Source organism: Moschus berezovskii, chromosome 27 (genome assembly GCF_049115385.1).
Source record: "Moschus berezovskii isolate FMDL1 chromosome 27, NW_MosBer_1.0, whole genome shotgun sequence".
Lineage (NCBI taxonomy): Eukaryota > Metazoa > Chordata > Mammalia > Artiodactyla > Moschidae > Moschus > Moschus berezovskii.
The window spans coordinates 39,952,048-39,979,018 of NC_142486.1; the positions used below are offsets into that span (position 1 = coordinate 39,952,048).

General features: G+C 52.0%; 1 protein-coding gene across 1 annotated transcript; it reads right to left on the reverse strand.

The window, feature by feature from the left end:
* On the reverse strand, positions 1-25,585 carry FLYWCH1 (FLYWCH-type zinc finger 1). The gene is made up of 10 exons (XM_055409283.2): positions 25,303-25,585; positions 22,400-22,512; positions 10,387-10,815; positions 9,674-10,132; positions 8,265-8,708; positions 7,845-8,108; positions 4,907-5,170; positions 3,833-4,105; positions 3,006-3,078; positions 1-185 (listed from the first exon to the last, which is right to left on the reverse strand). The coding sequence occupies exons 3-10, from the start codon at positions 10,718-10,720 to the stop codon at positions 146-148; spliced, it is 2,151 nt and encodes a 716-aa protein (XP_055265258.2). The 5' UTR covers positions 10,721-10,815; positions 22,400-22,512; positions 25,303-25,585; the 3' UTR covers positions 1-145.
* Positions 25,586-26,971: the final 1,386 nt, after the last annotated feature.

A 26,971-nucleotide genomic window follows, 5' to 3' on the forward strand; every position in this document is an offset into this window, starting at 1 on the left:
TGCTTTGGAGAATGAAAGAGAAGCTTTTCAAGCAAAATCTAACTGGGTGGGAAGTGCCAGGGTCCTGCGAGGACCTGGAGCATCCTTGACACTGGCGACACGTTAGGTTGGGTTGGCTTCTCTGCTGTCAGGTCAGAGGCTGGCCTCACTGGGACTCGCTGTTGAGCTGTGTACTTTCCACCTTCCTGATGACACAGAAACATCCGTGCGTCATGCAAATCCAAACATGGCGGAAGGAGATAATGAAGAAAGTTAAGGATAATAAAATAAAAAATGACCTAGCATAAATAAAATGAAAAAAAATAAAAAGGACAGTTAAGGATTCCTATAATCCCTTCCCCCTAGAGATCACCATCAACTAGATAATTTTTATACACACACATCACATTGGTGCCTTGAAAACAGGGGATGGGGAACTCCCTGGTGGTCCAGTGGGTTGGACTTGGTGCTCCCCCTGCCACGGCCCAGGGTACAATCCCTGGTTGGGGAACTAACATACCACTAGCCAAGAGGTGTGGCCAAGAAAACAACAACAAAAGAGGAACCCCATGCCCTTTAACGACACCCCAGCATTCCTCACCCTAGACAAACTGTAATCTACTTTCTATCTCCATAGGTTTGCCCATTCTGGACATTTCATAGAAATGGAATCACACACGGTGTGGCCTTTTGTGTGTCCGGCCTCTTTCACTTCTGATGATGTTTTTGAAATTCATCCGTGTTGTAGCATGTCAGCAACTCATTCCTTTTTATGGCCAAATAACATTTCATTGTCAGAGAAGGCAATGGCACCCCACTCCAGTACTCTTGCCTGGAAAATCCCAGGGATGGAGGAGCCTGGTGGGTTGTGGTCCATGGGGTCGCTAAGAGTTGGTTGCGACTGAGCGACTTCACTTTCACGCATTGGAGAAGGAAATGGCAACCCACTCCAGTGTTCTTGCCTGGAGAATCCCAGGGACGGGGAGCCTGGTGGGCTGCTGTCTATGGGGTCGTACAGAGTTAAACACGACTGAAGCGACTTAGCAGCAGCAGCACCAACATTTCATTGTATGAATAAACTATATCTTGTTTTAACCTACAGTTACTGATATTCCAGAATCTCAGAAAAAAAGCAGTGCTTAGTTGCTCAGTTGTGTCCAGCTCTTTGCAACCCCATGGACAGAGGAGCCTGGTGGGCTACAACTATAGCCTGCCAGGCTCCTCTGTCCATGGGATTCTCCAGGCAAGAATACTGGAGGGTTGCCATGCCTTCCTCCAGGGGACCTTCCCAACCCAGGGATTGAACCTAGGACTCCTGCATTACAGCCGGATTCTTTATTATTTGAGCCACCAGGGAAGCCCATGAAGAAAAGCAAGTGTTCAGCAAAAACCAAATTCTTTGTACAAACAGAAGAGTGAGCAACTGTCATCATTTAGGAACAGTATCAGTCAAACCCTGGAAGCATCCTGATCTGGACCCTGGAAGCTCAGGGTCAGCCTTACAAACAGGCTGTTCTAAGGACAGGAGTTGCCGGCCTGCTGTGTTAAATCTTTTCTGTATACAAGCTTGTATGATATTGACTTACAGACGAGGAAGCAATTTTGGATTCCTGGCATAATTCCCATTTGGTCATGGTGTAGGATCCTTTTCACTTGCTGGATTCAGTTTGCAGTGTTTTGCTGAGAAATTTTGTGTCTGTATTCCTAAGAGATATCGTTCTCTAGTCTTCTTTTCTTGTGATGTCTTTGCTTGGTTTTGGTGCCAGGCTATCGGCAGCCTTACAGGATGAGTTGGGATCTAGTTCCCTGACCAGGGATCAAACCAGGTCCCCTGCATTGGAACATGAAGTCTTAACCACTAAGACCACCAGGGAAGTCTCTCGAAGTAGTTTCTAATTTCCCTTGTAATTTTCTTTGAGTCACTGGATATATTTACAAATATGTTGTTTAACTTTCATGTATTTATGAGTTACCCAAATTTTTGTTATTGACTTTTAATGTCACTCCACTGTGGTCAGACAACACACTCTATGATTTCAGTCCTTTTAAATTTGAAGGGTCTTGTCTGATGGCCTACATGTGGTCCGTCCTGGGGAATGTCCCACGTGTGCTTGAGAAGAATGTGAATTCTGCTGTAGGTGGTGGCCTCCTTATTGCTCTGCTCCCTCACTTGTTGTTCAGTTGCTCAGTCATGTCCGACTCTTTGCGAACCCATGGACTGCAGCACGCCAGGCCTCCTTGTTTATCACCAACTCCCGGAGCTTGCTCAAACTCAAGTCCATTGAGTCAATGATGTCGTCCAACCATCTCATCCTCTGTCGCCCCCTTCTCCTCCTGTCTTCAATCTTTCCCAGCATCAGGATCTCTTCCAATAAGTCAGCTCTTCACATCAGGCGGCCAAAGTATTGGAGTTTCAGCTTCAGCATCAGTCCTTCCAATGAGTATTCAGGGTTGATTTCCTTTAGGATTGACTGGTTTGATCTCCCTGCAGTCCAAGGGATTCTCAAGAGTCTTCTCCAGCACCACAGTTCGATAGCATCAGTTCTTTGGCACTCAGCCTTCTTTACAGTCCAACTCTTACATCCGTACATGACTGCTAGAAAAACCATAGCTCTGACTACATGGACCTTTGTCAGCAAAGTGATGTCTCTGCTTGCTAATATACTCCCTCCTTCGGATTGCTTATTTTGGGGGAAAATAGCTGTCCTGTTTGAGGATACTCAAGCAGCCCCTTAGGGGTCTACATGGTGTAGGCCTCCAGCCCACAGCCCTGTGAATGAACAGGTCATTTGGAAACACCTACTCCAGCCCCCCTCCTCAAGCTTTAAGATGACTGAAAGCTTGACCTTCATGGACACCTTCCCTTCAATCTCACGAGAGACCCAGAGCCAGAACTATCCCAACTAGCCCCTTCTGAAATCTCAACCCACGGACGCTGTGAAAGGCAGTAAGTATTTGCTGTTCTCAGTCTTGAGGCTTTGGCGTAATTTGTGATGCAGCATTAATTAGATAACCAATATAGTTACCCAAAGCTCTGCTGGCAGTCAGGAGCACACGTCTCGAAGCATAGTTGAACTTCAGGCAGAAGTTTTACCTTTTCTGAGGGAAAAACAGTGAAAACATGGATTAATACTTCTCTTGTTGAAGTTGCCAGAGGCAAAGGCACACCCCTTGGAACAATGACCTCAAGGCCTTAAGGGTGAAGAAAACCAGGTGGAATGACTCTGACTGGGGAAGTCATTGGGAATTCTGGTTTTCTGATGCCCCAAACTAACTGTGTGCATGTGTGCTTCAGTTGTGTCCGACTCTTTGCGACCCCATGGACTGTAGCCCACCAGGCTCCTCTGTCAATGGAATTCTCCAGGCAAGAATACTGGAGTGGGCTGCCACTTTCTTCTCCAGGGGATCTTCCTGACCCAGGGATTGAACTCTTGCGTCTCTTGTGTCTCCTGCATTGGCAGGCAAGTTCTTTACCAGGTGAGCCACCAAAGAAGCCCCAAACTACCTATGCCAGGTAATATAAGCTATTGGAGATTGCGAGTCAGGCTTCACCTTGTCACCAAAAAGATTGGAAGGCAACTAGATCTCAAAGAGGCCACACCAGTGCAGGGGGCGTGGGTTCAGTTCCCTGGTGGGGAATGAAGATCTCAGAGCCGCCCCCCCACCCCCACCAAAAAAAGGTATGGGACAGACTTAGGTGTGTTTCTCGATCCAGGAGAAGCAGCCAGTGGGAGGCAGGGTAGGAGACTAGAAAGGCAGGAAGCCCAGGGAACAAAGCTCCCCAGATGGCTGGCCCCCTGGGGTGTCTGAACCTCGGCCTGGCAGACAGCCTCATCCCCGGCCCTGACTGTACCTGGGTCCTCCTGCTGGGCCGGGCTGGGGAGCCGCTCCCGCTGCCGCAGTGCCTCCAGGCTCGCCAGGTCGGGTGGGTGGCAGTGCCCTCTCATCACCGTCACCCGCGGGCCCTGGGTGATGGCGCGGCTGCGGCAGCCCTTACGGGCCTGGTCCCGGCACATCCAGTACACCTTCTCCCCGGCCGCCTTCTCCTTCCTGTAGAGGAAGGACTCGTACACCAGGAACCGGCCTCCGAGGGAAGTCCTCAGGAACTCCAGGGGCTGGGGGGTTTCTGAAAGGAACATGCCGTGTGAGTGGGGCGCCTGGGCAGGACCCCGGAAGCCGGGCACAGAGCTCCAGACAGAAAAGCAGGGACCCTGCGCCCCAACCCCAGCCTGCACCGCAGGGCCCTGGGGACTGAAGCTCAGGCCACCTCAGCCCTGTCACCTTGGGGTGTGGGCTGTCTGTCTGAGGGCCTTGGGGCTACCAGGGAGGCTGGGCCCATGGCCGCCCAAACCCTGAGTTTTCCTACAGGCCCCTACTGACCCAACTTGACTTTCACGCCGGCTGGCAGGCGCCCCAGGGCAAGGGCTGGACTGGAACACTCTGGAAGGCCCGAGGTTGGTCTAGACAGTGCACCAGGGGCCTCCCCGCTCTGGGGCCACCCATCCCTTGACCAGCTGATGACTAGTCAAATTCTCCCTTAGGAGACCTTTTAAGAATCCGAACTGAAAGCTCATGACATATTGGGGTTGGGGTGGCCAGAAGTGGGGGTGGGGAGAGAAGGGCAGACAGAGGGTCCCCCAGGTCTGGGAGCACTTCCCATGGCTCCCAGTATCACCCCTGCCCCGCCGCCTTCTCCAGCCCTCCGAGGGGGTCTCCCTCTGAGAGCCCAGCCCCACCAGGACCAGCGTGGGAGTGTAGGGCCCACGTGTGGCCCCTCCCTCTGGGAGCTCACTGCCCAGGGGGAGAGACCCACCCCACCTGGGCCACAGGAGGACTGTCCCACCAGGCTCCCTCCAGTCCGAGCCTTTGGCTGTCCCCAGGGAGACCAGCCCCAGCCCCCGCCCGCCCCCATGCCCCCGACCCGCACCTGAGCCTTCCCTCTGGGCCGGGCTGGGGAACTGCTCCCGCTGCCGCAGTGCCTCCAGGCCCCCTAGGTCGGGCGGGTGGCAGTGTCTGCGCATCACCATGACCCGCGGGCCCTGGGTGATGGCGCGGCTGCGGCAGCCCATGCGGGCCTGGTCCCGGCACGTCCAGTACACCTTCTCCCCAGCTGCCTTCTCCCGCCGGTAGAGGAAGGACTCGTACACCAGGAAGCTGCCCCCCAGAGGGGTTCTCAGGAACTCAGGGCCTCCTGGGGAGAGATGGGATGGCGTCAGGGGAGGAAGGCAGGGAGGGTGGGCTGCTGTTCCGAGGTGTTGAGAGGGGGACCCAGGAGGTTCTGATTCAAGAACTCCCTTCTTGCCATCCAGAAATGGGGATCATGCAAGGGAGAAGGGTTGGGGGGTCTGTCAGGAGCGGGGGTGGCAGCCGTCAGGGGGGGTGGTGTGTGGCCAGAGGGAAGGTATGGGACGGGGGCACGTTTCTGCTCTCCCTGCACTCATGAAAACTGAGAATGGAAAAGGCACAGGGCACAAACTGGAGATTCAAGGTGGGGAGGGGAGGGCAGAGAGGCTGACGCAGGTTAGAGGCTGGGCAGAGGGGGCACCTGGTCACAGAGCTGGCAAAGCAAGGGCTTGCCCAGCTTGCGGGGGACACTCTCAGAACAGGCAGAGTCCAGCGGCTGAGCCAAGGGCAGGCCGTAAACAGCAGACTGGCAAGGGCTGTCTGCCTGAAGGGCAATGAGACAGGTGTCCGTCTTGGGGAGGAAGTGTGGGGGGCATGGGGAGAGGAGGAGGAAGTCTGCAGGCCACCCTGTTTCCCCGTCCGAGTCCCTGGAGCTGGCAGCCAGGCTGGGCACTGAGCACTGGGATCTCTCGCGTCACCCCATTGGTGCCCACATATAGAGTATGTGGGCCCACCTTCAACCTGGCAGACAGCCAAGGACCGCTGGACACATGACCAAAGAGTCTCACACCTTCCACAATCGAAGAGTCAGGATTCTTACACCAAGTATCTCATATGAGACCATGCAAAGCAATTTAAAGTGTATACAACAATCATTCCCAGGAATTCCCTGGAGGTCCAGTGCTTAGGACTCCTCACTTTCACTGCGGGGGGCAGGGGTTCAATTCTTGGTTGGGGAACTAAGATCCTGCAAGCTGTGTAGCATGTCTCCCGCCAAAAAAAATCATTCCCCTTCAATTTGTGCTGCTTATACAACTGTGAGAGCGACAGAAAATGGAAGTGAATGGCATGTACCTGCTTGGGAAATCTCACCTGTTGACAAAAAAAAAAAAGAAAGAGAAAGACAAGCTTTACCCTAAAAGGCAGGGACCAAAGAGGCCCACAGAGAAAAGGCGCTGTGAGACAAGGCTGCTGCCAGGGGCTGGTGGGGGTGGGATGGGCTTTGTGCTCTGGGACAATGGGTAAAAAAGGGGCTCGAATATGAGAGCAAAAGTTAGAAAGTAAATTGAAGGACTGGAAAGCACAATCAAAGTGTGTGAAAAATGGGGAGTTGAACGTCAGGGAATATGAGGAAATTTCCATGAGTGAAGGACATGAAAAGGCCCCGAGTGCCCCCAGCACAGCAACGCACCCCAGGAACAGAGACACGACCTTACACCTTCAGGCAAAGACCCTCCACGTGCATAGGAGCAGTCCCGAGCATAGAGACCAGATGGCCACCGAGAAGGAGCCACAAACAGCCTGGTCCTGGGACGGTTCATAGAACAAAAGTACAGTAGCTGCGTTGAGAGGAGGGGGCAGCATGGTGGGGACCTGCTGGGTGCCCCCGTCTCTGGTCGGAGGTCAACAGGCAATGAGGGGATAAAAGACCAGCTGACACGGTGGAAGGAGGCAGGCTTCTGAGAAGAGGGGAAGAACAAAGGAGCTGAGCGGTTACTCAGGATGGGAGTTGGGGGTGAGGATGGCAAGGGGTGAGACCATCCCCAGGTACACAGAAGGTACAAGGAAATGGGACAAAAAGAGTCGGGAAGAAAAAAGAAGGTCTCGAGTTTGAGAGAATTTTAGGGCCAGCCAGGCTCTAAAGGCGACTCAGCAAAGTCTGGGACTGGGAACCCAGGAGGAGAGGCAGGTGGAGTCATGGACAGACCTGAGCGGAGAGCCCCAGGGAGCAGAGAGGGCCGGGCCAAGGCCGCTCTTGGCAAGACATTAACATGCGAGTTACTGGGGCCTTGCGAGGGTCAGACACAGGCCCTGTGGGGCCATCGAAGGTGGGAGGAGGGCCCGGGACCCTCATTGCCCAGCCCTGAGGGATGATGGCAGGTGCTGGGGGAGAGCAAAGCAATTACAGGACCGTGTCACCTTTAGCCCTCCCCTCTTAGAAAAATGAGAAACTGCCCTGTGCAATCAGCTTCCTCTATAAATCCTATTGTAGTCTTCCCTTGTAGCTCAGCTGGTAAAGAATCTGCCTACAATGCAGAAGACCCAGGTTCGATTCCCCGATCGGGAAGATCCCCTGAAGAAGGAAATGGCAATCCACATCGGTATCCTTGCCTGGAGAATCCCACGGACAGAGGAGGCTGGCGGGCTACAGTCAATGGGGTTGCAAGAGTCAGACACGACTTGGCGACTAAACTACCACCACCGCCATAAATCCTATACATGCGAAACAAGAAAGGAAAAGACGAGACGGAGGAAAGGGAGCCTGGGTTGATCAGGTGTGCAGAGGTTCCGGGCTGGTCTGGGCAGGAGGGAGAAGAAGGGGATGAGGTGAGGTGGGGGTGGGAGCGGAGGGGGAGGAGGACGGGGAGGGGAGAAGCCAGGAGGGAGCTGCAACCTTCCAGAAGTTTCCAGTAAGGACGGGAGGATGCTTGCTGGAGGTCAAGAGGGCACAGCGGGCAGTCTGGGTCTCCTGCCTCTCCACCGAGGCTTCCCCCACCCCCCACCCCGCCTGTCTGACCAACCTGGGCTTCCTCGTTGGGCTGTGCCTGGGCGTTTCTCCCGCTGCCGCATCGCCTCCAAGCCCCCCAGGTCAGGTGGGTGGCAGTGCCCTCGCATCACCGTCACCCGCCGGCCCTGGGTGATGGCGCGGCTGCGGCAGCCCATGCGGGCCTGGTCCCGGCACGTCCAGTACACCTTCTCCCCGGCCGCCTTCTCCCGCCGGTAGAGGAAGGACTCGTACACCAGGAAGCTGCCCCCCAGAGGGGTCCTCAGGAACTCAGGGCCTCCTGGGGAGAGATGGGAGCGTGGGTGGGTGGGGGGAACCTGGGACAGGAGCTGGGAGGGCCGGGGGCCAGGTCGGGCCTGGTGTCGCCCCCTCCTGCCTCCTGGGACCTTGGGGAGCAAGACTGGAGGGAGGCCCGGTCCAGTGGGTGTGGACTCACCCGGGTCCTCATCCTCGTCCTCCTCGCCTTGGGGATCGGCCGGGAGGTCCTCGTCGTTGGCCATCGGGCGCTTCCTGGGCCGGGGCCTGGTGAGTGTCAGGGGCCCGGGCCCTCTGCGGTAGAGCAGGCTGTCCACGCCTTGGAGCGGCTTGTCCTCTGGGCGCCCGGGGCCGCCTGGCTGGGCCCTCAGTGCCACCATGGCCCGTTCCTGCTGCCGCCGGGCCTTCAGGCCTTCCATGTCGGGCGCGTGGCAGTGGCCCCGCATGACAGTCACCCGATGGCCCTGGGTGATGGCCCGGCTGCGGCAGCCATGCTGCGTGTGGTCCCGGCACGTCCAGTACACCTTGTCCCCCACGGCCTTCTCCCGCTTGTACAGGAAGGACTGGTGCACCAGGAAACTGCCCCCGTAGCAGGTCCTCAGGAACTCCAGGGGCGGGGGCCCTCCTGGAGAGGGAAGCGGGGAGGCGGCTGGGTGGGTGCCCGCTGCCGTGGGGCTCCAGGTGCTTCCCCGCGAACCGCCTGCCCAGTGAGCCAAAGAGACCGTGCCCCTCTCCTGGTGGCCAGTAGGGGGTGGTCTCGGGGCAGGTGCCGTGGGGGGAGGGGGTGTGTGTGGGTGGCGGTGTCAAGCACCACCCCCAGGGGAGGGCTGAGCCGGCTCTGACGTGTCACTCCCAGACATACTTCTGCTTAGGGTTTATTTGAAAATTGGATCTAGTTTTTGAATAACACAGGCACACTCCATAAAATAAAATGGGACCAGAAGACACACCATGGGAGACACACGCCCTGCCCGCAGCCCCTTAAATCCCTGAACTCTTCAATCCTTTCCAGGTTAGGAGGCCCACAGCCTCAGGGACCAAGCCCACCTCCCAGGGACTGCTAGTAAAACCTCTGCAAAAACAAAATGAAAGCCAACAAACAGATGAAGAATAAAAACCTCTGCAAAGACTCCATCTAGCAATGACTCAGGACAACACACGCTGGACTAGGGCTGGCATTTCCCGCCCATCAGTGCCCAGTCTCCTTACAGCAAAGCCATCGCCTATCTTGTGAACCTGCAGAACTTCACCAAGGCTGCCCAGGCGCGTCAGGTGGGGCCAGACCTTGAACCTGGGCCATGAAGCTCACGTCTCCCACCAGGCCCACCTCCCCAAACTTCAAAGGTTGCCAACACTCCGTGGGGCCCACAGACCTCAGGTTTGTGCCTCAGGAAGCTCCAGGAGGTCCTGGGCTGCCCGGTCCATGAGCACCGCTTCTACCCCGACGGGCTTAATGATTATATTTTTAAAATCGTTTTTTTACTTTGGGTGTGTTAAGAACCCACAGAGGACTCAGCTGTGTCTTTGGGCAGAAGAAAGGGGCGTGGTTCCCGCCTGCTCAAGGGTAAGGCCAGGGTGGGGGGCACTCACTGCTCCCCAGCGTCGAGCGTTTCTTCGGGGGCAATCTCAGCAGTGCCAGGGCTCGGAGCCCCTCGTCCTCCTCCGGGGCTGGGATGCTCAGCGCTGGGCCTGGGGTCGGCTCTGGCTCCACGGGGCACAGCCACGGGCCCGCCCCCTCCAGGGGCTCCTCCACCTGGCTGCCGGGGCCCTCGGAACCCGCCAAGCCTTCAGGCAGGGCCGGGCCGGGCAGCTTCTGTCTCTGGCGCCGGGCCTCTAGGCCCTCCATGTCGGGCGGGTGGCAGTGGCCCCGCATGATCATGGCCCGTGGGCCGCGGGTGATGGCCCGGCCCCGACAGCCCAGCTCAGTGTGCTCACGGCACTTCCAGTACACCTTGTCCCCCACGGCCTTCTCCTGCTTGTACAGGAAGGACTCCAGCACCAGCAGGCGGCCCCCAAACGGGGTCCTCAGGAACTCCAGGGGCTGGGTGACTGCAGAAGACAAGGTGGGGGGCAGGTCAGCTGACACTGAGCAAGGCTTTCAGCCAGGGGCATGGATGGGAACGCAGGGATTGGGGCGCCCAGGGATGCTTTCTTGCCATCATCCCACCGGCCTGGGACAAGGTCAGGGAAGCCCTGCTCAGAGCAGGGAAGGGATGGCCAAGGTCACCCTGCTGGAAAAGCCCAATTCTGAGCACACAGGGCCACAAAGGTGGCCGGTTGGGGGCAGCTGGCTTGGAACTCACCAATGTTTGGCTTGCTGGGTTTCAGTGCCTGGGTCTGGGGCCTTGGCTGGACCACCCCACACTGTTCCTCTACTGGCAGGATTTGGGGATTCCCGGCCAGAGTGTCAGGGTCAGCCATCTCCAGGGTGAGGACACAGTGTACTTCTTCGGGCTGGGTGTCCACTCCATCCCCACTCTTAGTGGAGGCTGCCAGGAGGACCAGTTCAGAGAACTCCATGGGTTTCGTGGGGGCTTCGAGGACGACATCTGTGCCCGACTCAGGGGGCTCAGGGGAGGGCTCCTGGCCGGCCTTCACACTCTCGCCCTCCTGCTCGCTGGGCTCGGGCAGGGGCATTCTGGGATGGGCGGCCGGGCCCCCGGGCCACGCTCAGGTCTCAGAAGGATTTGTCCTTCACCTCCCTGGGAACCTGGCAGTCCAGGGGCTCTGTCCTAAGGGAGGAGGCAAAATCTCATCAGCAGGGATGTCCCTGGCAGTACAGTGGATAAGACCCTGCCCTTCTAATGCAGGGGGCGTAGGTTTGATCCCTGGTTGGGGAACTAAGATCTCACATGGGAAAAAAAAGTCCCATCAGTGAAGGGGCCAGAGTTCAGGAGGAATCTGGGCTGGAGGTCAGGGCAGGTGGGTTTGCCCTGTGCCCCCCACACCCGCCCCACCTTGGGGAAGGACCTAGATGGTGCTGGAGAACTGGAGCCGGCATGTCTGCCATCTTGGCAGCCTCAGGACCATCACCTTCCCCCGCCAAACCTCACTCCCATCTGTAAAATGTGCCAGAAACAGGGCTCTCCAGGCGCTGCTGGGGTGACCGAGGTACTGACAGCCATGAGTTACTGGGAATCCAGGCCCACGGGTGCTGAGCTCAGGGTGGAGTGCTTCCACGGGTTTTTCCCTTTTAACCTTCATCCCACATTATGGAAGCTGATCATTCTCATCAACCCAGGTTACAGATGAGAACACGGAGGCACACGGCCATGGAGCAGAGCTGGGGGTCTGGTTGAGCTGGTCCAGGGCCCACCCTGCACTGCACCTGGGCTGCCTGGTCCAGGATAACAGGAGCTGGGCTTCCTGAGCAACGGGCGTCAGGGTGAAGCACTTGGGGGATGTGAGCTCAGGCCACTGACCCTCCCAGAAGGCCCGCTGCCCTTCACCCCGACACTCTGTGTCACCAGGAGCGGGGGCTGGGCCCCCAGGGCACTCTGCAGACCCCAGAGGGGAGCCTGGCCCTGGGAGGCGGGACTCTGGATTCACAAATAGATCCAGTTCCCATCCCAGGCCAGAGGCCCAGGCCACCCAGAAGGGCAGCAACTTCTGTCTGAGCTGGTGCTGACGCTGCCCCAGCTGAGTGAGGACGGGGTTGTGGAGGTGTCCAGAGGAGCCGTGGTCACTGAGGGCTCCCTGGCTGCTGGTCTGGAAAAGCAGAAAGGATGGCTGCCAGGGACAGGGCTGGCCTGGAGACCTGGGCCCTGGGGCATTGGTGTAGGGGGATCAGTGACCGTTTTGTCTTCTTGGGGGACTGGGTGGGATGCATGTCAGGGTCTTTTCCACCACTCAGTAACAGCCCAGAATCGGACCTCAACCTTTCGGCTTCCCCGTCTGTGAGCTGTCACCCCCATTCTGTGTTCTGTGGTCCCGATGCCCAGGTCCACCATTCCTGCCGCGTGGCGTTTCCTGGTCTGGGGCCCACAAGCAGCTCCCCAAGGTCTATCAGACCACGCGCGGCGCTCCTGGGTCCCCGTGGAGGCAGAGCCAAGGCCACCGAGGGCAGCAGCTGAGGCGGGGACTCAAGGAAATCCTGGAAACAGGTAAAGGGACGCCTGACGGATTCCCCAGTCAGGTCTTTCCTCTAGTGTCATCCTCCAACCCCTGCTGCCCCTGTGTGGCCCTTCCCCGGCCCTGCCCACCCCGCCCCACAGGCCGGCGCGGCGGCCCTGGGGACCCGGAGTCACGTGTGATGGCAGAGGCAGGAAAGGCCCCCGCGAGGAGCCCCGCCCCCGCGCGCTGATTGGCCCCAGCGCACGTCCGTCCGCCGGGAGCCCGCCTCCGGGGCTTGAGCGCTCGGGGTTGAGGGGTTCAGGAACGAGGTGTCGACCCCGCGTCCTTCCCACGACACGGCGAAAGGCCGCAGGGAGCCGGCCCTCCCTTCCACAGGTCGTTCAGACAGCTCAGGCCGCCAAAAGGTTGCGGTCACTTCCCACCCAGCACGCACGTTCCTACGGGACCCTGCGCTCGGCCCTCAGTGGAGGCAGCAAGGACCCCGACCTCAGTCTCAGGTGATCAGAGGTCTAAGCCTTCCGACAGAAAACCCCCACATTCCGGTGGAACTGCACCCAGAGTCATGGGCACCCCGAGTCAGTGTAATTCTCTCAACTGAAGCTTCTGTTTACAAAGCTTAAAATATACCCACTCCACCTGGAGAATCCCCATGGACAAAAGGAGCCTGGCAGGCTGCAGGCCTTGGAGTCGCAAACAGTGGGACATGACTGAGCGACTAAGCACTATGCATGTACCTCAGAGGATATGGAATAACTTCCAGTGTAACAAAAGACCTCGAACTGTGGCTGACCACAGGCTGTGGAAAGCCTTGGGTCCTTGCAACGGGCTTCAATTTAGATTTGATTGAGGGTTCCTATTCTCAACCACTAAAGGGCCTTAAAGTGTAGACTGTTTAATGACCACAAATCCTCCCATAAAGTATGCAGGCTCCTCTGATATGTGGTCTTGAACCTGAACTTGTCTCCAGCCCAGACTGGTCACTTGTTGTAGCCAATACAGCATGGCAGAAGCTTGCTGTGGGGGGCCACCCTCTCAGACAGGGACCTTGAGACTGCCAGGGAAGGAAGCTATATGAGGGGCCACACACAGGGGATGGAGGCACTGCTAGGCCTGGAGGGAGGCCATTTCCACTATCAAGTTCTGCGACCCTCCAGCTGCGTGTAACCACAAGAAAGAGCCAGGGGAAAGTGCCCCAGGCACCCCATGGAACTCTGATCAATAATAAACTACTGTTATTTTGAGCCAGTAAGATCAGGGCTCATTTGTTAAGCAGCAATAACTGATATTCTTGGCAAGCAACTGAACACAGTCAGTTTTGACTTTTTGATAGATGGAATAATACTAATGGATGTGGAATATCTCTGCTTTATTGACTATGCCAAAGCCTTTGACTGTGTGGATCACAATAAATTGTGGAAAATGCTGAAGATGGGAATACCAGACCACCTGATCTGCCTCTTGAGAAACCTGTATGCAGGTCAGGAAGCAACAGTTAGAACTGGACATGGAACAGACTGGTTCCAAATAGGAAAAGGAGTACGTCAAGGCTGTATATTGTCACCCTGCTTATTTAACTTATATGCAGAGTACATCATGAGAAATGCTGGGCTGGAGGAAGCACAAGCTGGAATCAAGATTGCCGGGAGAAATATCAATAACCTCAGATATGCAGATGACACCACCCTTACGGCAGAAAGTGAAGAAGAACTAAAGAACCTCCTGATGAAAGTGAAAGAGGAGAGTCAAAAAGTTGGCTTAAAGCTCAACATTCAGAAAACTAAGATCATGGCATCTGGTCCCATCACTTCATGGCAAATAGATGGGGAAACAGTGGAAACGGTGGCTGACTTTATTTTGGGGGGCTCCAAAATCACTGCGGATGCTGATTGCAGCCATGAAATTAAAAGACGCTTGCTCCTTGGAAGAAAAGCTATGACCACCCTAGACAGCATATTAAAAAGCAGAGACATTACTTTGCCAACAAAGGTCCGTCTAGTCAAGGCTATGGTTTTTCCAGTAGTCATTTATGGATGTGAGAGTTGGACTATAAAGACAGCTGAGCGCCGAAGAATTGATGCTTTTGAACTGTGGTGTTGGAGAAGACTCTTGAGAGTCTCTTGGACTGCAAGGAGATCCAACCAGTCCATCCTAAAGGAGATCAGTCCTGGGTGTTCATTGGAAGGACTAATGCTGAAGCTGAAACTCCAATACTTTGGCCACCTGATGCGAAGAGGTTACTCATTTGAAAAGACCCTGATGTTGGGAAAGATTGACGTCAGGAGGAGAAGGGGATGACAAAGGATGAGATGGTTGGATGGCATTACCGACTCAATGGACATGGGTTTGTGTAGACTCCAGCAGTTGGTGATGGACAGGGAGGCCTGACGTGCTGCGGTTCATGGGGTCGCAAAGAGTCGGACGTGACTGAGTGACTGAACTGAACTGTGAAATATCCAATTTCAGAGTGCTTTTGAACTCTTGAACTCTAAGGGTCATCCAACACAAATTTTAAATCCCTCAGATGCTCACATTTGAAAGACTGGTAACTCAGTGAGAGGAACAAAATATTATACGACTCCTTTACACGGATATCAAATGAGAATTGTGCATTTTAAGAATCTGTAATATGAAATAAGCCAAACACAAAAGGACAAATGCTCTATGATTCCACTTATATGATGGAGCTACAGTAGTCAAATTCACAGAGATAGAAAGTCCAACAGTGGTTGACGGGCTGGCAGGGAGGAGGAAGGGGGAGTTAGTGTTTAATGGGGACCATTTGGGGCATCCCAGGTAAAGAACCCACCTGTGCAGGAGACATGGGAGAGGAGATGCGGGTTCAACAACCCACTCCAGCATTCTTGTGTAGAGAATCCCATGGACAGAGGAGCCTGGTGGGCTATGTCACAGTCAGACACGACTGCACATGCACTCATGGGGACCGTTTCAGTTTGGGAAGATGAAAAATTTCTGGAGATGGATGGTGGTGATGATTGAACAACAATGTGAATGTACTTAATGCCACTGAACTGTCTCTTAAAAGTGGTTAAAGTAGTAAATTTTCATTATGTTTATTTTACCACACATGCAAATAAAATTATTTTTAAAAAACCCACAACTATAGCAAACGATACATAGTAATGCTCCATCTATCATACTGATGAATGAGGTTTTCCACACAACGCACATTTCTGATGAAAGTTATTCCTCCATGATTCCAAATTTTACAATTTCTCTTTCACAGTTCATCCATTGAAGATGAATGCTTCCTAAGCTCTAATGACTCATACCTGTCTGGATAAACTTTATCCTGGTTTGGAGAACGAAGTGTCCAATCCAGTTCCCTTGGTACCCCCAGACGGGGGCCATTTCTACATCTGAACGATCTGCTTTCCCTGGTCCCCAAACCTCTCTGCCTCCTCTGGGTCTTTGCATTTAGAGTTCTCAGGCCTAAGCTTCTCGTTGTTGCTCAGTCGTTGTCTGACTCACACCAGGCTTCTCTGTCCTTTATCATCTCCCAGAGTTTACTCAAACTCATGTCCTTTGAGTCAATGATGCCTAAGCTTCTTACCTCTCCTCAATCCTAAAACAAAAGCTCACAAAACCCCTCCTCCCTTCAATAGTTAGACTTTTTGGAGTAGTCCACACCCCTTCCTTCTCCACCAGGCCGTCTAGCACCTGCCCCCGAACTCTTCAGACCACAGTCTTCCTCTTTGGCCTGAATGCAGGATCAGCACCTGCTGGGCTAATCCAAAATCCATGCTTCTTTCCCAAACACCTGGTCTGGCCTGTATGTGGTCTATCCATGCAATGGAATTATTCAGCCTTTGAAATGAATGAGGGCTTCCCTGGTGGCTCACTGGTTAAAAAAAAAAAAATCCACCCACCAAGCAGGAGACACAGGTTTGATCCCTGGGTCGGGGAGATCCCCTGGAAAAGGAAATGGCAACCCACTTTGCCTGGAAAATCCCATGGAGAGAGAAGCCTGTTGGGCTAGAGTCCATGGGGTCGCAGAAGAGTCAGACAGGACTGAGCAACTAGACAACAAAACAAAAGGAATGAAGTTCTGATACATGTTACCATGTGTATGAACCTTGAAGACAGTATGCTCAGCAAAAGATCCCAGATGCTAAAATCAGCATGTGGTATGAATCCATTTACGTAAGATGTCTACTAGGGACGGAAATGAGATTTGTGGTTGACGGGGGTTGGACAGGAAGGAGGGGGAGATTCAGGAGTGATGCTAAGGAAAATAGGGATTCTTCTTAGGGGAATGAAAATATTATAAAGTTGACTGTGAATACACTAAAAACACTTAATTCTACACTTTAGATGGGGGAATTGTATGCTATGTGAATCATATCTCAATAAAGTTGTTTAAAAAAATCCTTACAGAGTTCCCTGGACTAGGACTCAGTGCTTTAACAGCCGTTGGCCTAGGTTCAGTCCCTGGTCTGGGAACTAAGAGCCTGGAAGCCAAGCAGTGCAGCCAAAAAAACCAAATCATTATAGGTATGACTCGAGTCCCCAGGGTCACTTGGATAAAAAACAGTATTCACCATAAACAGGCTTTTCTCACTCTTCGGCTTGGTTTCCTCACAAAAGTTGCAGCAGGGCAAGGGGGCATGGACTGTATATTAATATATTTTTGTAAGTTGTTAATATTATATTGTAAAACTTTATTGAAAACACTTTTAAGTGTTGAGAATGTAGCACTGATAAATTATCCTCAATTCTGCCACTCAAATGCACTTGTTTCCATTCTTGTGTTAGTGTCTTTAATATGCATTTAAATTTCTGTGGCACATGCATGTGTTCAACATGTTTGCTATTTTATTCCTCTTTACAGAGTGGGAGGCCCCCACCTGCAGACCAGATGGATCCCTCCTAAAGGACCGAAGTATTATGTTGTGTAACCAGGCCCCAAACATGGACACAAATCTAACTCCTCAGCGCAATACCACAAAAGAGCCACGAGAGGGTGATGTTGCTCTTCAAAAGTACAGCCTCCTTGGTAGACTCAGATGCACTACAGGGGGCGCCAGTGATAGAGAACCCACCTGCCAGTGCAGGAGACAGACTTTAAGAGATACCGGTTAAATCCCTGGGTGGGGAAAGCCCCCTGGAGCAGGGCACGGCAACCCATTCCAGTATTCTTGCATAGAGAATCTCATGGACAGAGGAACCTGGTGGGCTACTGTCCATGGTGTCGAAAAGGGTCAGACACGACTGAAGGGACTTAGCATGCACACAGTGTTTATGGAACTAGACTTGGGAGTTTTTCCATGTTAGACAAATAATTCAGGAAGACTTCAAAAAAAAAAAAAAAAGCTTGTATTTACAAAATATATTAGGTAGAAAGCAAAATCCAATGAAAAAATTCAGCAAAGAATACAATTTCTAAGCTAATTTTTTTTTTAAAGACCAAAATACTCCTTGGATGGTGACACTGCCTCTAGACCTCAATACACTTCATTTCTTCTGGCTCATCTCAAGTCTGGTCACATTTGTTATTTATTGACTAATTTATGTATTTGTGACTTAAAAAAAAAAAAAAACTATCACTGGGAGGGAATACCTCACAACATTAAAACTAGTAAGAAAAGCAATTTATTTTTTTCCATTAAATTTCTTCTGTTTTCTCAACATTGTTTACAATATGCATGAGCTCTTTTCAGTGGGGAAATGTTACACACTTTAAAGATAAGCTGCACCTCCTTGCTTGGTAATTGTTTTCTTTAACTCCATATCTCTCAGGAAAAGCAGGGATTCCATTCCTTTGCAAGATGAGTCATAAAAGAAGATAAAGAGGAATACAGATCATGGGGCAGAGAAACAAGTGAAAATTCAAGAATCCTGTGGTCTCCGCTGTGGGCCCTGCAGAGCCTCAGAGACTTCCCCCAAGACATGTATTAACTGCAAAGGGAGAGATAGTGACTTGACAGTGGAGAACTCGCACAGACACAGCCTTTGAGCGCTCAAGGCCAGCTTCACCAGCAGTAAGACACACCAGCACAATGACCTCCTTGACAAGACACACCGAGGAGGACACAGCATCATCTCTGGGGATGTTCCTGCCCCGGATGAGCACCCCCAGACAAGCCTGAACGACTGACCAGGACGTGTCACAGTGTCAAGGTCATCACGGAGAAAAAAAGACTGAGGACCTGTCACTGGAGGAGACGAACGAGACACAAGGATAAGATGCAACACGGGATTTGAGAACAGACAAAGGACGGAGGGGACAAGCTGGTGAAATGTGCTTAAGGTCAATAGTTCAGGTTAATGGTATGGGACCAGCATGGATTTCCCAGACTTGGTCACTGCATGTTTGGTAAGATGTTGACATTCAGGGAGACTGGGTGATAAACTCAGGGGAATTCTTTATATATATTTTTTGCAATGTTTTTTTAAAGAGTCTAATATTAACTCAAAATAAAAGGATTTTGAAAACCCAAGTTTCAAACCTATAGACACAGTGGAAGTTGACAGAGAAAATAAGTGAGCCATAGGCCTTCTGGGTGGAAGCAGAGAGAGAAGGGAGTGGGTGGAGCAGAGGAGGGGACACCAAGGGGGCGCTCCGACCCAGAGCCATGGGGCTGGGCCTCGAGCTGGGACCTGAGCTAAGAACAAACAGCCTATGACATCACGGGTACCTCAAGTGTGGGGATCCACTGATCTCTGCACCACTGTCCCCTCTGCTTCTGGGGAAACGGTCTCGGACCTGAAGCGAGTGGCCCAGGACCACATGGGTAGTGAGAGCCAGGCCTTCAGAGCTGCACTGATTGGCCCTACGTACCAGCTATTTTATGGTTTAGTACTGTGGCTTGGAGAAGGGAATGGCAACCCACTCCAGTATTTCTGCCTGGAGAATTCCACGGACAGAGGATCTTGGTGGGCTACAGTCCATGGGGTCACAGAGAGTCAGACATGACTGAGCATCTAATACACTGTGGCTTCCAGCTGTTCTGGCCACCAGGAGCCACCGTGGGGGACTGGAGGGTGGCGCAGGGAGCAAGGAGGGTGTCCCTGAAGCTACCTGCCTGGCGTGGCTGCCCCAGCGCTGTCTGCTCAGCGCCCCCACCCCCAGCTGCTGCACTGCTGCTAAGCCATTTCCGGTTTAGCTTCTCAGCTTTCACCAGCAGGGAGAGCTATGCAACTCCCAGTGAAACCTTCCAGCACTTTCTGTTTTCCCAGGTGGGTTCCGACCACATGCGCTTCAGGAATCCGAAGGACTGTGGTTACAATGCCTCAAAGTCACCAAATGCCATTGAGGTGCCTGGGGCTAGGCGAGGGCTCTGCATAGGTTATTTCATTTTATCTCTCAAATACCTGCATCCATTAGGCCTGCTGTTCTTTCATTCACTCGTGGCTCAGACAGTAAAGAATCTGCCTGCGATGTGGTAGACCTGGGTTGGGAGTGATCCCCTGGAGAAGGGAATGGCTACCCACTCCAGGATTCTCACCTGAGAATCCCATGGACAGAGAAGCCTGGTGGGCTACAGTCCATGGGGGTCACAGAGTCAGACATGACTGAGCGACTTTCATTTTCACTTTCTTTCACTCACAGAGGAGGAAACTGAGGCTCACTTTTAGGTTTCTGTGACCAGGGGAGCTGGCTGCTAAAGGACAGCCAGCGTGCGAACCTTCTGTGTCTGTTTTCAGGGCTTATACTACTAAAATAAGTTAAAAATGATTCAAGTTGAGGATTCTAACCCATAGGTATTGACAGGTATCGATGATGGACAAGGGTTAAGGCTGGTGGTTCTCAGTCAGGGTGGTCTGGCCCCCAGGTGACACGTGGCAAGGTCAGGAGACATTTCCAGCTGTCACAAGTAGGGTGCAGGACAGGCTCCTGGCCTCCGTGGGTGGGGGCCAAGGATGTGGCTCAGATCTCAGGGAGTCTCCACCACCCCAGGAGGAAGGATCCGGTCTAAAACAGCAGCAAGGTTAAAGCTGAGAAACCCTGCTGAAGAGCGGTGTTTAAAAAACAGCACACAAAGGGTGCACCCATACAATGAGGTTAAGTTCAGTTTTCATGAAGCTTTTATTTCAATTATTTGTGTATATAATTCTGGTCTCTGTAAGAATTACTTAGGGTGTTTGATACTTTTATTTTTAAATTTACTTTTTATCAGAGCACTTAATAAAAATGCAGATGCTTGGGGCTGGAGATTCCTGGAGCTCTGCCTGGTTACCTCCCCACCAGCCAATTAGAAGAAAGTCACGCACCTTGCAGCCTCTACCCCAAATTTTGCCTATAGAAACTTTCCCCTGAAAGTCGTGGAGAGGTTGGGGGCGGTTTCTGACCATGAGCCACCCATTCTCCTTGCTTGGCCCTGCAATAAACCTTTCACTGTTTAAAAAAAAAAAAAATTCAGATGCCTCGATTTCCCATCCAATATTGTGAGGGTGAGTCTAGAGTCAGATTCAAGAATCTGGATTTTTAACAAGTACCCCTTGAGGCTCTGGTCCTGGTTGATCACGGACTCAGCTTTGTGAAACACTGGACTATATGCCCTTGAGGTTCGGTGGCTGGAAGATCCGTGGCCACACTGAGAAGGATTTGACGTTTTCTTTGTGCAGGGCATCACGTGAAGTGTTTCTCACACATTATTTCATCTGTCACAACGTACAGGTTCCTTCATTAGAGTGTTAAACAGAATTGTTAATGTTTGTTTATTTTTACAACGATGGGAGAGTCATGATTGCATCTTGTTAAAATGATCCTTTAATAACAATCTAACAGGTCTCAGACACCTTAAGGTATTTTGGGGACCTCCAGAAGAGTGGAATTTGCCCAAATTTTTAAGTAGTACAGATGAAATCTGGGGGAGAAAACTTGCTGGGCATGGCTTCAGTACCTTGGGATAACATATACCAGACTTTTAAAAGTCCAAACTGAGGTTCCTTACAGAGACTTCCAGCAAAGCAAACACAAGAAGGCCTGCGAGGTGAATTAGCAAGCGTGCCACACCTGTGTAAGTGATCGGACCTCCCATCCCATCTGACAGGACCACCCTCATTTCATGCAAAAAATATTTTTCATTGAAATTATGAGGCTGTAGGGGAAATCTGTGCATCAGTGGAAAATTGGGCTTTGTCTGGAGCACAGCCTTTCAGGTTATACCACTCTAGCCTCCTGTTGCCTTTGAGCTGCTTTTATAACTCTGCACGCACGGGCAACAGAACAAGGCAAATAGTTCCAGCCTGCAGACCCGTCCTTGCTTTCTCACCATGGACATTAATGCAGATGAGTAAGCAGTTTCTCCAGGTTTGCCTCCATGTACGCATTCATGTCAATACTCCTGACCTATAGTCTTCCAGAATCTTCTTTGGATTCCCTTGCAAACTGGTTATTAAGATCTTACTGGTTTCTGGATTAACGGGTTAAGCAAAAGCCTGAATACACGTTCATTTTATATCTGCATGAAAGAGTTTCATTTCCTCTGTTTTGGTCTTAAGCCTCTGCTTTTCAAATCTCCCTGGTCATTGGTATTATAATCTGTGGGCTCCAGTCTGTAATTTTGTTTACTTGTATTTTAAATTTATGTTACTATTTTGTTTGGCTGTGCCAGGTTTTAGTTGTGGCACTCGGGATCTTCAGTCTTCATTGCAGCATGGGTCAGGGTTAGGGGTTAGGGTTAGTGGGATCTTTAGCTGCAGCTTGTGGGGTCTAGTTCCCTGACCAGAGATCGAACCTTGGCCCCTGCACTGGAAGTGCAGATCTTAGCCACTGAACCACCAGAGAAGTCCCCAGTCAGCAATTTTAAAAATCACATAGGAAATAACTAACCTGCATTGCATGTAATAAAAGTAAGCATTATTTTTATAAAACTTCTATTTGCATTACATTTGTATACTTGTTCTAGGTGGATTTAAATTTTTTTCTATTTTTGGATGATCACTGTTTGGAGGTAAATACTTGGGCCCTAATGTGTTTGTTTTATAATATTTTATTTTCACTCTGTAAAGAGTGATGAAAGTATTTTTAAGTCAGGCAGATGTGAATGGAAAGTGCGAGAACCTCACAGTTTTACGGTTAATCGCTCTCTGATTCTCTTTTCCTCCCCTCCCAAATCAAGGTACACAGCAAATTTGAGTGTAATACTCAGATTGCCTGCTCTGATAAACCCAACACCCAAGAGACACATAATATTACATGCAAACTGTTTTCAAACACCAGTGGGTTCAAGCCCTAAGATCCCCACTCAGCTGCTGATGAAGGAGCAAGAGAATTACCTTCATAGACAAGTGAGAACCACCTTCACGGTCCGCCAACACCCATTATCAGCGGGGGCTTGCTGGGTGGGAGACCAGGGGCAAATCCCATCACATCTCTGGACTGATTTCACCTGGGAAACAGGAAAAGTGGCAAATGAGATACTGCATGTGAAATTCTTCCATAAACTGAGTCATCACATAAGAGAAGGGGGTGACAGAGGATGAGAAAGTTGGATGGCACCACTGACTCAATAGACATGAGTCTGAGCAAACTCAAGGAGATGGTGAAGGACAGGAAGCCTGGCATGCTGCACTCTTTGGGGGTCACAAAGAGTCGGACATGACTGAATGACTGAACAACAAACATCACATAAGAACAAGGAGTACATTGTCCAGGCCCAGGAGGGGATCCGAATGGTAGAAAGGGGAGGTGCAAAGGTCCTGACGTTTGAAAAAGGTCCTGGATGATTCTTAAAGCTGCCCGCCCCCGACTAGGACATGCACACTGATTGGCTCACGGGCCCTCCTGTGATCTGTACGTGGTCTCCAAGTGTGCACACGGGCATTAATGCTGGGAGAGGTGAAGGTGGCACTGATCCCCTCAAAGATTAAGGATTCTGTTCCGAAGCAGGGCTTCTCAACCTCAGCATCGCTGACCTTTTGCACCAGATAATTCTCTGTCGTAGGGCTATCCTGTGGAATGAAGAATGTTCAGCAGCATCCCTGGCCTCTGCCTGCGAGATGCCACTGTGTGCTCAGTCGTGCCCGACTCTTTGCATCCCCATGAACTGTAGCCCACAGGTTACTCTGTCCATGGAATTTGCAAGCAAGAATACTGGAGTGGTTTCCCATTTCCTCTTCCAGGGGATCTTCCTGACCCAGGGATCAAATTCAAATCTCTTGAGTCTCCTGAATAGGCAGGCAGGTTCTTTACCATCAGTGCCACCTGGGAGATGCCAGTCGCATCCCTCAAATCCTGAACACCCAGGTTTGCTGAATGTCCCCTGAGGACCACTGCTCCAAAGCAATTTAGAGGAAGAGGGCACAGAAAGGGAGATTCCAGCTAATGGGACTCCCGGCCCCAAATCTCTTCACCCCCGTAGATCACAATCGTGGCGGTTTCCACACTTCCTGTATCTGGCCTAACTCATCCTCACGTCTCTGGACACTGGGTCACACCATCTTCCACGCCCTCCCACCCCACATCACCTTGGAGCTTCCTCTCCCACCACCTCCCTTTTTAAATAAATATTTCTGCATGCATCTGGAGGGGCCGGGTCTTGGTTGCAGTGTGTGGGCTCTCTGGTCGTCATCCCAGCACTGGTGATCTCCTTGCGGTGTGTGGACTTTCAGTTGAGGTGGGGGGGACTAGTTCCCTGGGTGTGTGTGCTCAGTCGTGCCCAACTCTTTCGTGACCCCACAGACTATAGCCCGCCATGCTCCTCTGTCCACGGGATTTCCCAGGCAAGAATACTGGAGTGGGTTGCCATTTCCTTCTGCAGGAGATCATCCTGACCCAGGGATGGAGCCTGAGACTCCTGCATCAGCAGGCAGATTCTTTCACCACCTAGTTCCTTGACCAGGGATCAAACCTGGGCCTCCTGCATTGGAATCACAGAGTCTTAGCCTCTGGATTACCAGGGAAATTCTGCCTCCTTTTTTTTTTTTTTAAATTTGGCTGCAGGGACCTGAGGGTCTGGGTCTGGGAACTCAGTTGTAGCATGCAGGATCTAGTTCCCTGACCAGAGATTGAACCCAGGTCCCCTGCACTGGGAGCAGAGTCTTAGCCATTCGACCACCAGGGAAGTTCCCCCACCATCTCCTCAACTGCCTTTCTGCCCAGCATCCAGATTCTCCCTACAAAGTACTGACTTCCTAAAGCTCAGCTCAAATCATTTCCTTCTCCAATGACAGTGGTGTCCATCTCCATTATAAACCCTCCACAATCTAGCCTCCAGCTTCCCCAAGTCCATCTAGGAGCTTTTGGGAGAGGAACAAGGTAAAACTGCCTGAACTGAACTAAGTCTTAGAAATGATTTTGGCCTGGAAAAGCATTAAAGTCAGAATGATAAAAAATATACCCTTTCTTTGGAACCGAAGTTTACACGTGATTATCTGTTACTGGAGTTCAGCATCCTCCAAATGCAAGGGGTAATGGAAGCGAATGTGTGTGTATGTGTGTGTGTGTGCGCGCGCGCGCGCGCGTGTGTGTGCTCAGTCGTGTCAGGCTGTTTCGGACCCCTGTGGTGGATAAAGCAAGGGCTTCAAACTGGTCAGACTCATTAGATCCTGAAATCAGTTGAATGGATTAGCAATAGTCTTTTTTAAAAAATGGAAAGAAGAGAATAGACTAGAACAAGATAGGATAGACACGTAGAGTAGATCTGGCTGCGTCATGTGAAGTTGGGGTAAGAATCTCCCTTTAAACTTCTCTTTCAGTAATAGGCATCTACAGGCATGTCAGATATATTTCTCACTGTAGGTTGAGTCTAAAAAGTTTGAAAGAACCAACAGGCAATCTATATATTCAGCAGTGAAAGCAGGTGTAACAACAGCAAAAAGTGCAAGGTCACTGGACCTTCGGAGCTGCAAAGTCGGGATGGGGCTGGGGTGGATGCCAGGGCGGGGGCAGTACTGGGTGGGGCGGACACGATCAAGGAAAGGCTAGCCCATGTGGGGCTCCCTGACTTGGGGTGTCGGGGCTCAGTCCCGGGGGTCGGGTGGGTTGCGGGGGAGGAGAAAGGAGACTGCGAATCGCAGGTGAAGGACAAGGAGGTGGCCTGATCGAGGGACGTAAGAGTCCGACGACACCCCACTCCCCAGCATCAGCAGCCCTGGGGACCCCCGGGAGAACCCGGCTGGGGGCGCAGCCACGCCAAGGGACCCGAGACCCTCCCCGATCCGCTGGGGCCCGTCCTCACCGGGCACCGGCCGGGCGGCGACAACAGCGGGGCCCTCCCTCTCCGGAGACCGAGCCGCGCGGCGGGTCCTCTGGCCTCGGGCCGCTGCAGCCACAGGCGTCGACCTCCGGCCCAGGCCCCTCCGGCCACCGCAACCCGGGCGTCCACTCCCTGCCCCCACCTGCCCTCTCGGGAGCGAGCCCCGTGTCGTGCGCGCCGCCCCACGGGCCGTAGGAAGCGCGCGGCGCCCCGCCGGGGAGCCAGCCTCTAGGAGCGCACTCACGGGTTCCTCGCGAGCATGCGCAGAAGGGCCGCGGGGCTCCATTCTTCGGACAAACTCCGCTTCTCCGGGTCTTCAGTGCGCGGCGGCTGGCGTCCTGGCCAATCGGCGCGGGGAGGCGGGGCAAGGGTCGCGAAAGAGGCGGGGCAAGCCCAGGATTGGGCGACGGCGTCCGCGGACGAGAGTCGCTCAGACCTGAGACTTGGACTGGAGGTCCTGTGCGGTGAGGCTCAGAGAGAGCTGGGGGGCCTTGAGACTCCCGAACCTCCCCAGGATTTGATTCTGCGCTAATTGAGCGGAAGCGATCATTGAAGTGCATTCTTAGGCCCGTCACTTTCCTTAGGCTGCGGAAGGAGATTTCTTGTGCACTTCACTGACAGGTTAAAATGACCAACCTCAAAGTTGGGCCAATTTGATTAAAACTAAATAATGATAATAACAGATTATAACTGAGTAAAACAAGAATCCATGATCGATGGTGATGTAAATAAGTAAATGGAGAGATGAGAAATCTCTTACAGTAGGATGCCGACTAATAAATGAAGAAGGAATGAAACAAAATCATCATTTGGCGACCATCATTAAGTAATAGGATGGACTTCCCTGGTGGCTCAGAAGATAAAGCGTCTGCCTACAATGTGGGAGACTCGGGTTCAATCCCTGGGTCGGGAAGATCTCCTGAATAAGGAAATGGCAACCCACTCCAGTATTCTTGCCTGGAGAATCCCATGGACGGAGGAGCCTGGTAGGCTACAGTCCATGGGGTCGCAAAGAGTCGGACACGACTGAGCAACTTCACGACGACGACATTAAGTAATAACTGATTTGGGCAAAAAATAAGTGTCCTCTAAGACCGGAGGGTGAAAGTTTAACAAGGAACTAGTATTTGCATATTCCCAAAGTACCTATTACTCAAGATACTAATTAATTGCAAGAGGGAAAATATGAATTTTACAGTAGAGAAACCGTCCTCAAAGTCTCTGGGGTTTCTGGAAGTCCTCATGGGATATTGCAAAGGTTACATGATGTGTAACAGGTTGAATGCTGAAGCACATATGAGATCGTGTAGTGCTCCATTTACCTACATTAAAGAGATTTACGCCCCCCAAAAAGTAAACGCCATTCTTATAAAATTTGTTTTGGAAAATACAATGATTTTCATAAAAATGTTATGCTAACACATAAAAGTTTTATTGTATCTTTTTTTGGTAACAGATTTATTGGATATAATTCACATACCATACAATTCACCCAATTAAAATGTACAATTGTATGGGTTTTAGTATATTCACAGAGATGTGGATGTCACCACAGTCAGTTTTAGAACAATTTCATCACTCCAAAAGAAACACACCTCAGTCTCCTATCCTCCTACCCTAAACAACTATTAATCTACTTTCTGTCTCTATA